This window comes from Tachyglossus aculeatus, chromosome 6, assembly GCF_015852505.1.
Source record: "Tachyglossus aculeatus isolate mTacAcu1 chromosome 6, mTacAcu1.pri, whole genome shotgun sequence".
NCBI lineage: Eukaryota > Metazoa > Chordata > Mammalia > Monotremata > Tachyglossidae > Tachyglossus > Tachyglossus aculeatus.
In genome coordinates this window covers 29521892-29538807 of record NC_052071.1, presented here as the reverse complement: position 1 = coordinate 29538807, position 16916 = coordinate 29521892, and the positions used below count along the sequence as shown (strand labels likewise).

General features: G+C 44.7%; 1 protein-coding gene across 1 annotated transcript in view; it reads left to right on the top strand.

Annotated features, from left to right (window-relative positions):
• LOC119929538 (acrosomal protein KIAA1210-like) overlaps positions 1 to 16916 on the top strand; it is a 131413-nt gene that overhangs the window by 110367 nt on the left and 4130 nt on the right. The window contains exons 8-13 of the mRNA XM_038747711.1: positions 775 to 840; positions 4884 to 5084; positions 6464 to 6566; positions 9369 to 10907; positions 15354 to 15505; positions 16613 to 16718. Coding sequence (XP_038603639.1) covers positions 775 to 840; positions 4884 to 5084; positions 6464 to 6566; positions 9369 to 10907; positions 15354 to 15505; positions 16613 to 16718 — 2167 coding nt within the window. The remainder of the gene's footprint in view (positions 1 to 774; positions 841 to 4883; positions 5085 to 6463; positions 6567 to 9368; positions 10908 to 15353; positions 15506 to 16612; positions 16719 to 16916) is intronic.

Here is a 16916-nt window from a genome sequence, read left to right as displayed (position 1 = left end):
GAACTCTCCTACTTCCTGCTACCCTAATCTAACCATGGTCGTGTGCAAGCACTGAGATTAAGATGTCTTTCCTGAAAAGGGTTCTAAGTTCTCATGGCAAAATGAGATGGTCTTCTGATATGGGAAGCAGAGAGCTTAGAGTAATGTGAACACAGCCCCTTTAAGCAGGCTTAACAGGCTTAGAGACTAAAGAATCTGTAAAATCCAGAGGTACACTCTCCCAGGGGCATATTCAAGAAGTGCCCTTTGTCGTGCAGTTGTTCCTACACCTCTTGATTTTGCTCCTTGCCACACTTTTTTTCTCTTGGTAATTGTTAAGAACCTACTATGTGTCAAGTGTTGTTCTAAGCACTAGGGTAGATACTAGTTAATAATCAAGTTAGATACAGTCCCTGTTCTACAAAGGGCTCACAGTATAAGTAGGAGATACAGCAGGTATTTAATCCCCATTTTACAATTGAAGAAGCTAGGCACAGGGAAGTTAAGTGATTTGCCCAAGATCACACACAGCAAATATTTGGCAGAGCCATGGCACTTGGTAATTGGCACTCCTTAAGGTTTGACAGGAAGTTATGCATTCTCTAAAAGGCAGAGTCCTTATTCTTATAGAGTGTTGGTGAGGAGATGAAAGAGCTTTTGCTCCACTGCTACCTGACCTGGGTTTTCCTTCTTTATTTCTTCAGGTGAAGAGCTTCCTTTAAAATTTTCAGACTCAAAGAACTGTTTGTGATGCTCCTTCCTGTGACTTACCCTTCTCCTTATTTTATCCTACAGTCCTCCAACCCTGTTCAGCGCCATAGCTCTTTGAGTTTAGGTGGAACAGACAGTGAAGATGAACAGGTAAATATATCTACGTAATGTCTAGTGCAAAGAGTCATAGCCTGGCCTCTAGCTGGGCTCAGGTTTCTCCAGAGAGAAGGCCAGGCTCACTGATTCCTCTGGTCTTCTACTTAGCAATTCTTAGCTGATCTCTTTCAATTAGTTTGCTTGGGTATTACTCCTCTCCTCAGACACCAACAGCGTCCCCTAACATGTTCTAAAGCACAATCCCTTCTGCTTCAACGTTTTTCTTCCATGTCTCTAGGATATGAAAAAGAATGGGAAGTCGAAGACATGTATACACACAGTAGTTCTGGGCTTTAGGTGTTACAGTATTAAGAAAAATGCGTAATTAAACAGTTGGAATGCGTACAAATGGGACGTTATCTGTTTTCTGACAACTGCCTCAGTTCCAACAATGGAGGCTTGAAATTGATCTGTAAGTCCATTTGCGATGTAGAGGATCATTTGGGTTAGTTAGAGCCCTAACACCTGGCTTTGCAAGTTATATTGAACAACTGTCTCTTCTAGGTTCCCAAACTTTTTTAAGACATGGGTCTCTATTTTCATCTGAGTGACCACATTTTCAATTTACCTTTTTCCTGAAATAAACATATACATAGATTTCATTTACATAAGTGGCAGGGTAGAATGCCGGCAACTCTTAAGGAAAAACTTTATTCTCTGAGCAGTACGAATCCAGTCATGTGCCAGATGAGTGGACCTAAGTACAACTAACTTGCTCTGTGGTTGAGTCAGTTGATTCAGGACAGAGTAACCTAAATTTGATCTTTTCTCGAGGACTAAAACTCCCCTTTCTCCCCCGAGTCCTCAAGACTGCATTTCTAAGCAGGGTTTAATTTGGCCATGCAGCTGAGTTTTAAGAGAGCAGTACGAATCCAGTCATGTGCCAGATGAGTGGACCTAAGTACAACTAACTTGCTCTGTGGTTGAGTCAGTTGATTCAGGACAGAGTAACCTAAATTTGATCTTTTCTCAGGGACTAAAACTCCCCTTTCTCCCCCGAGTCCTCAAGACTGCATTTCTAAGCAGGTTTTAATTTGGCCACGCAGCTGAGTTTTAAGATTCAGCTCCAGGTAAAAGCACATCTGAGAATGAAAGGCAGTGAAACCCACCTTGCGTCATTTCTGCAGTGCTAGGGGATGTCACTCTGAAGCAACAGAGGACATTTTCAAAACGGAGGCTCCGCAGAGTGTAGGTCCTGGAGCCTCCCATCCAGAGTGCGGGACGGATCCTGTTCCTTGTGAGCTACAGTCGGGGATCAGCTAGACCAGCCAAGACATGTTCTTGTAACAATACAGCAAGTAGTCGACGCCCCAGCCCGCCACATGTGGGCCTCACACCTGAGCCATACACATGGGCCCCAGGCATCATAGCTACCAAGGCTGAAGAATGCCGCCCTCTGGTCTGAGCCCAACGTTATATTCCTTGCCCCCCAGCCCCCCACGAAGGTTCAGGGTTTTAGTCATCAATCAGGTCCAGCCTGTTTCTCAGGTGTTTGAGGCGGGGAGAGTAAGGAATTTAACCGTAGCCGCTAACTGGAGAAAATCCCACTCCTGAACAAAGGAGGAAGGAATGAAAACATCTCTTCCTTCCTTGATCCCTCTATCAGTATATTCAGGAAATGTTGGCTTCGATAAAGAATGAGGAAGGAGGCAGTGGTCTCTGGTCATTAACCTGCTGGGAAGGGATGGCCTCTGCTTTTCCAAGCTTTTATACAGGGCAGCTAATAAAGTCCTTGGTCCATCCCCTAGTTAATCTTTCCTCTTCTGCTCCAAACAGTGATAGGGAACAGGGATCTCCCCTCCAATTCCTGGGAACCATCTGACTTCTGAGTAAGTGGAAAGATACACTGGTATTCAGAAATCATCGTCTGCTCGCTATATAACAAGACATTTTCTTTTCAGTTCTCTCTTGGACTCAAGGCATAGGAAGGAAAGTATAAAATCATTTTAGCAAATTCATTGGTAAGCTTCAAGGAAGTTGTAAAAAACCCTGCCAAAAATAACAACCAAAAAAGGCCCTGAGGCTTATTTGATTCACAGGCTCGCACTAATGTAGTATATCTGATGGGAAATGGGCTTGATAGTGGCTCTCCAATTCTTTAACCGGGTTTAAGACCAAATGAAGAGTGATGGCTTGCTCCCAGAGCCAGTGTGCAAAGATTGTTTAACATGCTTTAGGCAAGCAGATGGAGGCTGATGGTTTTTATTAAGTTTGATGGGCTCTTGGCGTGGGCCATGATTGAGAACAGATATGTTCTCTGCACACTGGGCTAAAAACTGTTAGGTTTAGAGAGCCTGATTTCTTTGTAATGCTAAAGGGTGCATTTCACCAGGGTAGGCAAGGCTTTTATCTGGAGTCTTCATACCATAAGGTTTTTTGAGCCTACTAAATTTAAAATATTTCTTTATTAAATCCATATATGCCTGATGTTGAGCTTAAGGAATTGAATTTTCTTGCAAACAAAAGATTGCCTGTCACCACAGGTCTCTTCCCTCCCTTTTTCTATTTCCTTCCAGCTTCTGGCAGTTCTACAATAAGAACTAAGGATCACCACCACCCCACCTTACTATATACTGCCTCATCCCTGGAGGAAACATATTTGGACTAAAAATAAGATTATTATTGGTGTAAAGCCTGAGGATATTAATGAAGTGAGGCTGGTGATTGGGGGTGGGAAGACAGAAAACCTGAATAATGAACTAAGACATTGCAGTGGGTAATGAGAGGAATGATGACATCAATAATGTCTCGCTGACTTCCCTGTTACTTTTCCATTGATCCAACCGGGCGTCAGATACCACATCACTTAAATGTCTTAAGTACCTTCTGCAAACACAAGACTGTGCTATGTGCCTGGCTCTTAATAGTAAGGGTAACCCGGGGATATCTCCTGAGCCAGGGTAAAGCTCGGCAGAGGAGCCAGGAGGAAATTCCATAGTCTCTCACGTAGGTGCAGTTCAAAAGTCCCCATGGATAACACCACCCTTGACCCGTGAGTGATGTCTGCCGTGTGACTGGAAGTGGTTGGATTGGCCCTGGACTGACCCCATGCCAAATAATAATAATGATAACAATAATGGTACTTGTTAAGTGCTTACTGTGTGCAAGGCATTGTATTAAGAACTGGGGTGAATACAAATAATTCGGGTTGGACACAGTCCCTGTCCCACATGGGGCTCCCAGTCTTAATCCCCATTATACAGCTGAGGGAACTGAGGCCCAGAGAAGTGAAGTAACTTGTCTGAGGTCACACAGCAGACAAGTGGCAGGGCTGGGATATGATCCTAGGACCTTCTGATTCTCAAGTCATGCTCTATCCACTAGACCACGTCCCCTCCACTCCCAGCTTGTCCCTGGGCCCTGATGCTTTACTACCTCAGGAGCAAGGGGAAGGGGAGGCAATGGGAACAGCATTCTAGCTGCCACTACTTCCAGATTGGCATTCATTGCAACTTCCTCATCCTAATGTACTCCCCCAGTCCTCCTTGCTTACTCAAGGCTGAACAGGGCCACCTGCCTTTTGGGCACTAAAGTGATGAGATCTATGCCACCATTGCTATAACTGCCTCCTCCCACGCCACCCAACTAAGTATAGCTTAAGGGGGTCATTGCAAGGAATGAGGCACAACCGAAACTATTGCCTCTGACCCCGTCCCACCCTCAGGTAAGGAGGCATGTGAGTAACAAACAAATTGTACCCACACATTTTCCCAGTACCACTGGGAGGGAAGCAAATGTGAAAACATGACACTAGACATCATCTCTAGGAAAGAAATCCCAGCATTCTACCATCACTTCTTCTACTCAGCTGAAGGAGGGATAATTAAATTCTACTCCCTTGAAAGAGGGACAAAATGGAATTTTCTTTCTGTCTTTTGCCGAGTTTTATCCAAGCTAGGCAAAGAGATTATGTGGTCTTCTCTTCTTTCATAAGGGAAAGTGGGAATGAGTGATTCAACATTCCAAACTATAGGAGAATGGTGTGGTGGGCAGGGCAGTGTATGGTAATAAGGAGATTTCTCACTTCCCTTCCCCAGATTTCCTCTGACACTTCCTCCAGGCCAATCAGCCCTTTGTCCGCACCCGGGATGCCTGCATCTCCTGCCAGTTTGCTTGCAGTAGATTTCAACACTCCGGCCAGCCCATTCGCCTGCTTGGATACCTCAGCCGCTCGGCACAAGATCGCATTAAACCCTCGGAAACAAAGATCCTTGGCCAGTAGGAGTCAACAAATGTCTGTAAGCGTCAATGGACTCCAGGGACTCCTGTCCTTTGTTGGGAGCTGTGGAGCCTCAAGGCACAGTCCAGGAATGGGAAGCAGCAGCTTAGCAGCAAGGGATGCATGGGGAGAGGGAAGAACATGGAGAGAGTGTCAGTCTTTGAGAAAGAGCTAGACTGTGTGGACTGCTGTATGAACTGGGTCCCATATTGGCAGGATAAGTGGGTAGAGTTTTATCTTCTAGACTGTGAGCCTGTTGTGGGCAGGGAGTGTCTCTATTTGTTGCTTAATTGTACTTCCCAAGCGCTAAGTACAAGTGCTTTGTACACAGTAAGCACTCAATAAATACGATTGAATGAATGAATGAATTACACTTATTATGCTGTGTCTTAGGAAGCATTTATAAACATGATTTTTATTACTGGTAGTAGTGGTGGTAGTAGTAGTAATAGTAGTAGTAATAGAAATATTGGTAGAGTAGTAGTAGTAGTTGTATGGTGTACAGGTGAGTGTGGTGCAAAATAACATTATCATTTAGTACTAAACTCTGTTACAAGATTTCTTTCTTTGTGGGTGAGTACATTTATTATGAGATCAAGAAAAAACCCCTCCTCTTCTTCAAATACGTGGAGCAAATATTTCTATTTCTGCACAGGAGACAAAAGAACTTTTCCTATGCTTGCTTCTCTGATGTTTAAGGTTATATTCTAATTACCTAGAAATATTTATTCTGAACCAGTTTCAACCAATTAGTTCTTTAAAGGTTGAACTTTTCTTCCTTCCACCCTTTGAAACAGAAATTTCCTTTTTCCTTCAGATATGCCCTGGAAAACTATAGTTCGTATTTTGAACTACATTCTCTGAAACAAAGCCAGACAAAATTTGGTGCTGGCTCTTAAGCCAATAAATAGATGGAAGTACAAAATTAAGCTATTTTGCCCATGGCAACCTTTTGTCAAATCTACTGCTGACATTTTCAGATTCATTGCATTTTGTGAAACATCAGAGTTTTCTGATGTGATATTAGAAAGGCTTGCAGTATATCATTCATTCAATTGTATTTACTGAGCGCTTACTGTGCGCAAAGCACTGTACTAAGCACTTGGGAGAGTACAACAGGGTTGGTAGATACATTTCCTGCCCACCACAAGCTTATAGTCTAGAGGGGGAGACCAGAAACTGAAATCTTGACTTAACAATTTAAAACCAAAATAAATTACAAAGTGTCTATTATATTATTTGATGCCTTAAAAATCAAATTCTAATAGTATTTTTTTCAGTTTTTAATATAGGCATGGTTCTTGGTCCTGTCACTTGGTGAGATTTTTCATCATGGAAAACACAGGACTGGATGGTAAAAAACTTGGAATTTTGAACAAATCTCTTCCATTGTTTTAGGTGGATCCACAGGAAAAGGAACCAAGTCTTCCTGTGATTGCAGAAGGAGAGAACATCACAACTAAACTACTGGGCTCTGACCAAAGTATCCAAGACTTGGAAGGTAAGCCCCTATTAGATGTTTTACTACCTGACCAAGTCAGTTGAAACTGCAAACTCATTTGGGAAACAAATTTTACTGGGATTCTTCTAAAGCAGTTTTCATGTTTTTCCGGCAACTCTGTAAATATATTCTGAGTTAACTTAGAAGCTCATAAATTCTTAGAAATATTTCTGGTTTTTTTAGTGCAACCAGAAAGAAAAGCAGAATAGTTTTCAAATCCAAATCTAAACTAAATTCTAAATCTCTTTGCTTGGGGTGAGAACCTCATTAGAAAGAGAGGTAACAAACGCATCATTGTAATACATGACTATATGACTATCTTTGGCTATAATGTGCATTTGTAGTTTTTTTTTGAATTTTATAAACTTACTAGATCAAGGTTTTATTTGTAGTCCAATAGGGAGAAATCATCTAATGATTTGAAAATGTAAATGATTCATTTTTTATATTCATTCATTCAGTGGTGTTTAGTGAGCACCTACTGTATGCAAAGCACTGTAAGTCCTGGGAAAGAGTCTGAACTAACTTGGTCCATGGACCTCAGGGTGTTCACATGCTAACGTTTCAGGATTTCCTCTCTCTAAAATAATCATGGAATTTTCTAAAGAGAAAAAACCCCATCAAATCAGAGGTTTAGCCACAGTACCGTGCCCTGTTTGATTTAAAACAGTCCAAAAATTAGATCTCTTAATTTGTATTCCAGATTAGTAAAATAACCCAGTTTACTGCAGGTTAGGGAATTGTGGATAGAGGCCCCTGTACTCATACTCAGTGACCCGTTTCACTGGCCTTCATACCTATCCTCCCCCACTCCTTTACTGACCTGTAGGCCACAATAACTATAGCATTTATTAAGTGCTCACAGTGTACGAAACACTGTATTGGAAGTCAAGAAAGACACATGCACAGTCATTCAAGCATGGTCCTTGGCCTTCGAGCGAAGCACGAGTCCAAAAGCCAGGAGGATGGGCAGATACACGTGAAAAAAGAACTAAATTCAGCAGTTCAAAAACAAAACCAGTACAAATACCAGTTCCTTGCTGGTTAGAGAGGACAGGCCCCATCTCCTTGGGCTTCTCACAGCTCCAGTCAGAGCAGAACCACTCTGTCCTTCCCAAGAGGTCATGCATGCACTGTCGCCTACACTGAGAGATAAACATAGATGAAGAGAAGTATGTAAGCAGGAAAGAAGATTGTGGGTGGGAGGAATAAGGAGACAGGAAAGACCTTAAGCGGGGGAAGGAGGGAAGGAGGGAAGTGGGGAGTCTCACACACTTTCCTTGATTGTCCTGTGAACTGATCAGGGCTCCACCCAGAGCCTTATGCATTTTTGTGTATGCATAAAAGTAAGGTGAGCGAACTTTAGGAAGCAGAAGCCATCATCAAATGGAGTATTCAACTGCTGTTGTTCAAGGAACCCAACATACAAAATGTCAGGCAAGATTTTTTTTGTTATAATCTAGGAAAAAGTCATAAAGTGCTGTTTTAGTCTAAATAATGCAAAGGCACTTAACTTGGTAAATGGTAATAGAATCCATAAATAATTAAAATTACAATCATGATTTTTTCCATAAAAATCAATCAACTTGCTAGATCAGAAGCAAAACGGGCAGTGAAATTATGCATGCTACATTAAATTTAAGCTCGATAGAATAGTTGAGTACAAGTGAAACACCTGCTTATCTATGGTTTAGATATCAGGGGGCAGACTTCTCTGAAATGAGAAATTCAGTAAGTTATGGACAATGTAGTAATAAAGCCCTTTCATAAGTTTTGGGCCACCTTGTCATTTTCTCTAGTCATTAGCCATGCAATTACTCCATTAAGCATACAAAATTTGGGTTGAACTCATCCATATTTGCTATCCCCACTCCTGCGTAGCCTTCCTCAACGCCTCACTAGGCTAAGAATGCAAGGATCGGCTGACAACTAAGTACAGAAGACCGTAGAAATAAAACCGTAAAGGACTAAAAGAAGAGACAAATAATTTGCACTTATCTGAGACTTTGGAGATTGGTTTGTATTAGGCCTCTAGGCACAAGAACCCATGCCCAACCTTTGTTGCTGCCCCAGAATATTTTGATGCTTAGTTTGAAATCCCAACCAAGCCAGTTAGTGAAGTAGCTCAACCTCTAGATAAGGCAGGTGATCATCAGGCACAGGAATACCATATTGACAAGGAATGGGTTTCTCATTCAGTTATTTGTTAAAGGTTAGTCAGCCATCGAGGACTCAAGCTTACCAAGAAAGTCTGTCCTACTGTCCCTGCCCTGCCACACTATCTCCATGTTGGGACCTCACCGTTTTCATGTCCCAAGCGCTCTAGGGATGAGAAGATGATTGATGTTCCTGCAATCAATCAATTGTATTTATTGAGCACTTACTGTGTGCAGAGCCCTGTACTAAGCACTTGGGAGAGTACAATATAACAGAGTTGGTAGACATGTTCCCTGCCCACAGTGAGCTTACAGTTGCCATTCTGTCGCCACTATGTTTTGGAAGCCGCAGGGGGTGAATGGAGATGACCAACTGACTTGACACTGGATAATGAAAAACCATCTCAGTCACCTCCAGCCCATGATAAACCTAGCCTAGCAGCATAGAAGCAAGACCAACCCACAGGGATATCAGCTCCTACCCTACTTCAAATGGTCTTTGTCACCCTTTTATACCACACAAATCTCTGCCTCTAATTCTGGGAAATTCAGGCACAGATGGCTGAAGAATGAGCCATAGTTTAGCAGGGTGTAATTACTGGAAGAAATCTGAGCACAAATGTTTTTTTCTCCCCACTCGACATAGGTTCGTCAGTCCAGGAACATAGCAGTGTAACCGAGATTCGTGCTGAGAAGACGTCAGGCCCAGATAATAACATGGATGCAACAGCAAGCCAGGGCAACCAGGCTTCTGCTACTTGGGAAGCTGACTGTGTACTAGGGGAAGCCAATGTTTCAAGGACAGATGATGCAGACAGTGAAACTGCCCCCTGTCCAAAGAGGCAGAGGGACCAAGCAGCTTGTTCTCCTTCTGAAATGGCCAGGGAATGCAAACTCCAACCTCCGAGCCCTACGCAAAAAGATGTTGAGCTTCTCATGTCTCCACAAATGGAAATAGATGGGTCCGGGGAGACGTCATCACATTGGCTTAGTGTGGAGAAGGGGGATGCAGATAGTTCTTTAGAAGCTGGTTGGGTGTTGTTATCCAAACCCAGGGCTGGAGCCCTGAAGGAGCCCATTGGCAGTACCAGGGTACCATTAAAGGTGGGACTATCTTTAGGTCACAAAAACAGCTGCAACCCCGCTCTTCCAGGCATCTCACAGGTTGTGTTGCCACATTCGGAGATTGCGCCTCGGGCAGAGAAACCGGCAGCAGAATGTGCCGCCTGGAGACAGCCTGGAAATCCACGGGTCACCAGGGAAGATGCGGAAGTGTCAGCAGTGTTGGAGGCACAGGTGATGGGAAGCACCTCGACCCAGCAAAAAGGCCCAACCCCTCCACCCCCCGGGGTGAGTGGCCGGCTCCCTTCCAGGAGACTGTCCGAAGAGCTGCGCCACAAAAGGGAATTGCCACGCCTATTCCCCAAACCCGGCCGGGAGGACCTGCCTCTCGCCTCCACTCCCGAGTCCTCGGACAAGCCTGTGATGAGGTGCCAGATCTCCTCACGTTCGGCAGATGCTGCTTCAGAGCAGCTTGTTGGGGCAGGCGATGAGGGCCCATCTCCATCAGATTGTCTGGTCTCTCAGGTGCAAGCCAGGAAACTCGACCAGGGTCCCGAAGATCCTACCAAGAGCCCCCTGCCATCAGCTACGAAGCCAGTGAGATTCACCATTGCCCCTGCCTGGCAGAGGACCATTTCGGGGGGCACTGCCTCGAAGGAAGAATCCTGCATTGGAAACTGCCCATCTCCTATAAAACCAGAATCATTTGAAGGAACAGCCCGGGAAAATGCCCCGCTCGACAGTTCAACGAGTGAACCTGCTAAAACCAACCCGGAAGGTTCTGGGGGTGGTGAAAGAAATAATGGCAGCTGCCCCAGTTCCCCCACTGAGTGGGCTGATTTTGAAAACCCGTTTGGTGTCAAACTGAGAAGAACCTCTTCCTCAAGGACGTATGGTGGTGAAAAACACAGAGACTCTCCTAAGCTGGTGTCGTTCCCCATCTCCCCAGCTTCCTCGGCCTCAGTGAGGGAGGATCCGAATCCCAGTGGGACTGGAAGAACCCCGCAGAGACTCCCAGCCAGCACCAAATGCCTCTCTAAAAAGTCAGACTCAGAGGAGGAAACCAACTCTACAACTAAAGCTGGGGACATGACAAAGAAGCAAGACATCAGCAAGCCCTCAGGTATGTGTACACTTCTGATGAAGTGGCTGCCTGTAGCCTGGCCTCAATCAGGCACATTTCCCCTGCCACCCATGCAAGAGGCGGGTTTGGCTTCCATGCGTCCATATGGATCCAGAGGCACTTGAAGAACAAATGTCCAGTGAGGTGTGTTGCCAAGTAGGAATGCACTGGAGAGCTATTTGCCCCAGATCGCAAATACAAGCCCTTTTCTCTACCACTGGAAATTAATGGCATTTATTGAGCGCTTACTGTTGTAAGTGCTTGCTCGCAAATAAAAGCCTATATTTAATGCTCCCTTCTCTACCCCAGACACTCTTCTCACCCTCCTGCTTGGGTTTACTTACCTTCAATCAATCAATCAATGGTATTTACCGAGCGCTTACTGTTTACAGAGCACTGTACTAAGTGCTTGGGAGAGTATGATGCAGTGGAGTTGGTAGACACAATCCCTGCCCCTAAGGAGCTAACAAACTAGTCTCAAGCAGTAAACAGGCTTCTTGCCAAGCTCCAACAGCTTTTCTTGAGTGGCCCTGTAACCTTGGGCAAGTGGCCCTGTAGCTTTGAGCAGGTCTGTGGGTCCACTTTGCTGGTCCTGTGTATGTCTGTATCCTCCTCCCTTACTCGGTGTGTCTGTCAGCATGTGGAATGCTCCAGTTCATGCATCTGCCTGCGTGTCCACTGCCCTAGACCTGGCCCATGCCTATGGCCCATCCACTTCCCCAGCCCTGATTGTGTCTGTGTCTTTCTTCTCCACCGTCCCTTCCTTCCCACCCACTCCAGGACCCCTGTGTGAAATACACCCAGTGCTCAAAACGAAGAGTTGGCGCCTTTGTCAGAGGCTTGGCTAGTCTTCTGAGTGCTGATTACCCTATCACATCATCTCTTCCCCTGTTCTGCCACCTTGTGGGGGCAGCCTAGGCAAATCAGAGGTTCCTCACCCTCTACCGTGAGACCAAATCCCTATAGGGTGTTCTTGGAAAGTTCAGGAATGCAGCCCTCCTCTGTCCAAGTAAGGCTTTCTTGAGCATGCTGCCTCACGATTGTCTAAGCCTGTTTGCCTGCCTTCTGTTCCAGGGGAAGACGGTTTCTCAAAGCAGAGTAAATCTATTACAGGCTTCCCTCCCCACCCAGGGTGAGGGGCTGATGACATTCTACCACACGCCTCCAGAGTCCAGAGCTCTGCAGAGGTGACCTTCTGCAGGAAGGGGACATAGAATGTCCAGAAAAGTCCCTCTCTCCCATCGCCCCCACACAGAGAGGACTCCATTTAGACCCCAGGCTCATTTGGAATTAGCAAATTTGTCATTGACTCAATCTCTTCTCCCTTTTCAGTGTTGGCTCTTCATGCAAAGTGATCTTTTTCCAACAGGTCTTTCCAACTCCCCACTATTCAGAACTCATCTGAAAAGTTGGAAAATTGGGCCGCAGTGATTTAAGTATTGATTTTAACTGAGTTAGTCATTGAAGGCTCTCTTTTAAATCGGAATTATCAGCTGAAATCCCTGGCAAGTCCTCTTGCATTCTCTGCAAATATTGCAGCCGTGCAATTCTCATTGACATTCAGGAAAGCTCCATCTCTCCAGCCTGCCTCTGACTAGGCAACGAATAAAGTCCATACAGAGCCATTTCTCTTTTAGCAAGATTCTAAGTTCTTGCTCTTTTTTTTGGCTATATACCCAAAATGTAATTTATCTCATGAATTAAATATTGTGGTTTAGGCCAGGGCTTTTCATCATTTTTTTTGAGGGTATAACTCCGGGGCTACTTGGATTTCATTGTATTCTTCCAGAGGCTCTGCAATCAATCATTCGTATTTATTGAGCACTTACTGTGTGCAGAGCACTGTACTAAGCACTTGGGAAAGTACACTATACTAGAGTTGGTAGACAGATTCCCTGCCCACAACAAGCTCACAGTCTAGAGGGGAATCCCCAGTAGACCCTCTAGTAGATGTTGGGAAGGAGGGAATCACTTATTTAGAATGGAGAACTAATCATGGCTTAGCTAACTTTCACAATAAAACAACTCCTTATGTTAGAGACCCACCAGGCCCGTTAAGCAAATAGGAAGCAGCAGACTGTTTTCATCCTCCCTTGGTGAAACACTTACTCTGTTTTTAGTTATTTACCCCAGGGACTTGCATCAGGTAAGACCCAGGATACTAGTTCTGGCACCCAATCAATCAGCAGTATTTACTGAATGCTTGCTTTGTGCAAAACACTATACTGAGTACTTGGGAGAGTACAGTAGAGCAAGTTGTCACGATCCTGGCCCTCCAGGAGTTTACAGTCTAACTTACAATCAACCCCTAGTTGAAAAAGTTTGGCTCAAATTAAAATATGATTCTAAGGATATCCCTCATATTGTAAACTAAAGGACTATCTTCAATACATGTTAAGTTTGTATATTCCCAAGTGTCCAGTACAGTGTGCTAAATAAAATAAGTACTGAACAACAAATATAACTACAACAACAATAATAATAACAATCTCACTCTATAAAGGAATAAGGTAGTTCCAGTGAAAGCCAACTGTAACACCACCGTCAAGAGTCATGAACAGGGTCCAATCATCAAGGAGCCATAGATCTCCACAAGCCCTACTGATTCCAGCCTTCAGTGGCAAATTGGGGGATTGAGGAGGCTGAGGGTGGCAGCAAGCTTTCAGGGAAAAAGCCCTAAGGAAACTATTTTTTCACTTGCAAGCCACACACTGTCTGAGACATGGCTGCAGCTCAGGACCCACTGTAGAGGCATTCCTTATATGGCCACGGTGGCTCAGAAATGAGCTTGCCGCAGAAGTGGTGCAGTCATAGTCATGGGGGAATACTTTTATTTAACATAATGGGTGACAATGAGATTAGTGCCCAGGAGCCTATGACCCCTGCATGGATCCTGGATGTGGCTCCTAAAAGCACCAAGCAGTTGCCTCAGGTTCTCTAGGGAGAGTCTTGAGTAAGGGGGTCCTTCGCGGATCTTCCCATGGTCCCTGCCATGGTGATCCTGAAGCCTGTGTCTTCAGAGAAACTCCCAGTTCTTTTGGGACGGGGAGGCGGAGGGGCAGGTTGAAACCTAACATGTGGAGGGTCCAGATCTTCTGTGAAATGAGCCACACTATAATAATAATAATGATGATGGTACTTGTTAAGTGCTTACTATGTGCAAAGCACTGTTCTAAGCACTGGGGGGATACAAAGTGATCAGGTTGTCCCACGTGGGGCTCACAGTCTTAATCCTCATTTTACTGATGAAGGAACTGAGGCACAGAGAAGTGACTTGCCCAAAGTCACACAGCTGACAATTGGCGGAGCTGGGATTTGAACCCATGGCCTCTGACTCCAAAGCCCATGCTCTTTCCACTGAGCCACACTGCTTCTCACTATAGCTTTTGCAGTGTTTGTTTTCTGGGGTTGCTGCTGTGCTAGGAGATCACCTACTGCCATTGATTGATTGATTGATTGTCCTGGGGTTGCTGCAACTGAAGGATATTATGTTAACACTCAAAGAAGCTGCTCTGGCTTGTGCATAGCAAATACTCTAGGCCAGGATGAAGTTTAAGTCTCTGGTTTTATCTGCGGAAGCGAAAAAAGCTTGCAGTTTTGGGTTGTGCCCTTACAAAATGTAATTGTTTTGTGACTTAATTAAGCCTGCCTCCTTCCTTCACCTAGCTCTTTCTGTTTCTCCCCTTGTGTTAACTGACTGCAGTGCTCTTCTCAGTAGTGACACTTGAAGTTCATACAGAGAAGCAGCACGGTGTAGTGGATAGAGCACAAGCCTGGGTGTCAGAAGGTCAGGAGTTCTAATTCCGCCTCCGCCATGTGTCTGCTGTGTGACTTTGGTCGTCACTTCACTTCTCTGTGCCTCAGTTACCTCATCTGTAAAATGGGGATTGAGACTATGAGCCCCACGTGGGACAGGGACTGTGGCTAACCCGATTTGCTTATATCCATCCCAGCACTTAGTACAGTGTCTGACATATAGTAAGCACTTACCAAATACCACAGATATTAGAATAAACCAATGTAAATGATTAAACCCTGAGTACTGTTGGAGGCTTTTGATTGACATGTTCTGGGGAAACAGTAGTGAAACCCATGTACATGTTCTCTCCCCCTTCAAATTGATTTGGGCCTTAAACTGGGGGTCTATTTTTGGTACCAGCTAACCATGCTGTTACCAGTGCAAAAGCAGTAATGAAAAGCAGTTACTTTAGAAGCTTTAATGGCAGGATAACCCCTCTTGGGCTGAGAAAGGTTAGGGCAGGAGAGTTATTGCTTCAAATTGTATTAGGCTTAAAAGGGTTTAGAAGTTATGGAGCAATGAAGTACTTAATGGAGGTGGAAACCAACGTGAGGCAGGAGACAGGGCCATCTAGTGCTAAGCTTCCTAGACAATGTCTGTCTACACCTTCCTCCAGATCTAAAATCCTGTAAATCCTTATTTCTTAGAAAAGGTTCCTAATCCTCCTTGGGAAATGGCATCCTCTGAACCTGCTTGGATCACTGTGGCAAAGCTAAAGCAGAAAGGTTTCCAGGGCCGTCCTCTTGCTAAAGGGCATCACCCCGAGGACAGAGCTGTGCCGGACACTGAGAATGAGGAGGTACGACAGCACTGAGGGGAGGACTTGTGTGATCTGCCAGACCAGGGGGATGAGTGACCAATAGTCCCAGGCCCTGGGAGCCCCACACAGTATGTCCCCCAACCCCCACACGGACATCCATCTTAGAGGTGAGCAGGTGGTCGAGTGGAAAGTGTGATAGACTGGTTCCTCCCGCCCGCCCTCAGTGGCTTTTAAAACAGGAACAAATGGGATGAAATGTAACTGGGTGGAAACTCCCCATGACTGGGAGTTGGGAACCTGAGGATCTTGTATCAGTCCTACCTCAGAATCACTGATTGGGTCTGCACCACGTTTGGACCCATGCTTCTTTCCAATCAATGAATCAATCAATCAATGGGATATGTTGAGAGCTTACTGTGTGCGGAGCACTGTACTAAGCACTTGGGAGAGTACTGTACAACAGAGTTGGTAGGCACGTTCTCCGCCTACAACGTTTTCACAAAGGAGTAACCACACCAAATCCAGGTGTTCTTAATGGCCCTAAGGAACCAACCTCCAAGAGAATGCCACCCGAAGGGAGACCAGAAAAGCACATTATTTGGGGTTTGGGCTAAAGCCTTTGGGTTCAGCCTGTGCAGACAGGGATGGTTGGTCAGGTAGGTAGGTACTCCTGCCTGTCACTCAGTTAAACCAAAAGAACCCAAGAGAAACAAACCCCAGATCAATTTCAATATTAGGGAGTATTTTATACTTTCACCTGCTTGTCATGTTTGTATATTTTGTCAGAAGAGACAATATCAGGGCATGAGAGGCTCTTTATAGGAAGTTTTCTCTTCATCAGAGTTTAGGCAGAGCAGAATTTCCAAAGGTATTCAGTTCTGCTCCTGGATGGGCTTTTTTGGGGTGGTTGGGGGTGACGTGGAGTTTGGTCTTTTCAAACACGTCCCTTTTTGGGTGGGCACAGGAAAAAGAACTCTGGGAAGTGGCCCCTTTTGGTCCTGGAGAGGAGATTATACCAATGCCTTGTATTTCCTAAAGGGTGCATAATATCCAGGATAGATTGCTCGGTAATTATTTGTGATCTGACAGCATTTTATGACTTCATCTCTTTTCCTGCATGCCTTTGATCCACATTTGGTATCCAAGACAGTAAACTATGCAAGTGAAAACCAATCAAGAAAGAACTCAGTGTCCAGCTTATGTAAGGAGGACAAGACAGCCCACATGAAGATTGCCATTTCCTCCATAACAGGTAAAAAAACAGAAAAGGGAGAACATTGCTATGAAAAAGAGAAAGTGTACAAGAAGTCCCCAATTCGGCATCCCAACTTCATGAATGTGTGATGGGTGCAAAATAGCAAACAGTCCTCTAAATTGATTTCAAAAATGGCCACTGTAAAACAAATACAGTAGTTACAGGGACTCCTAATTGATAGCAAGATGTTAGCAT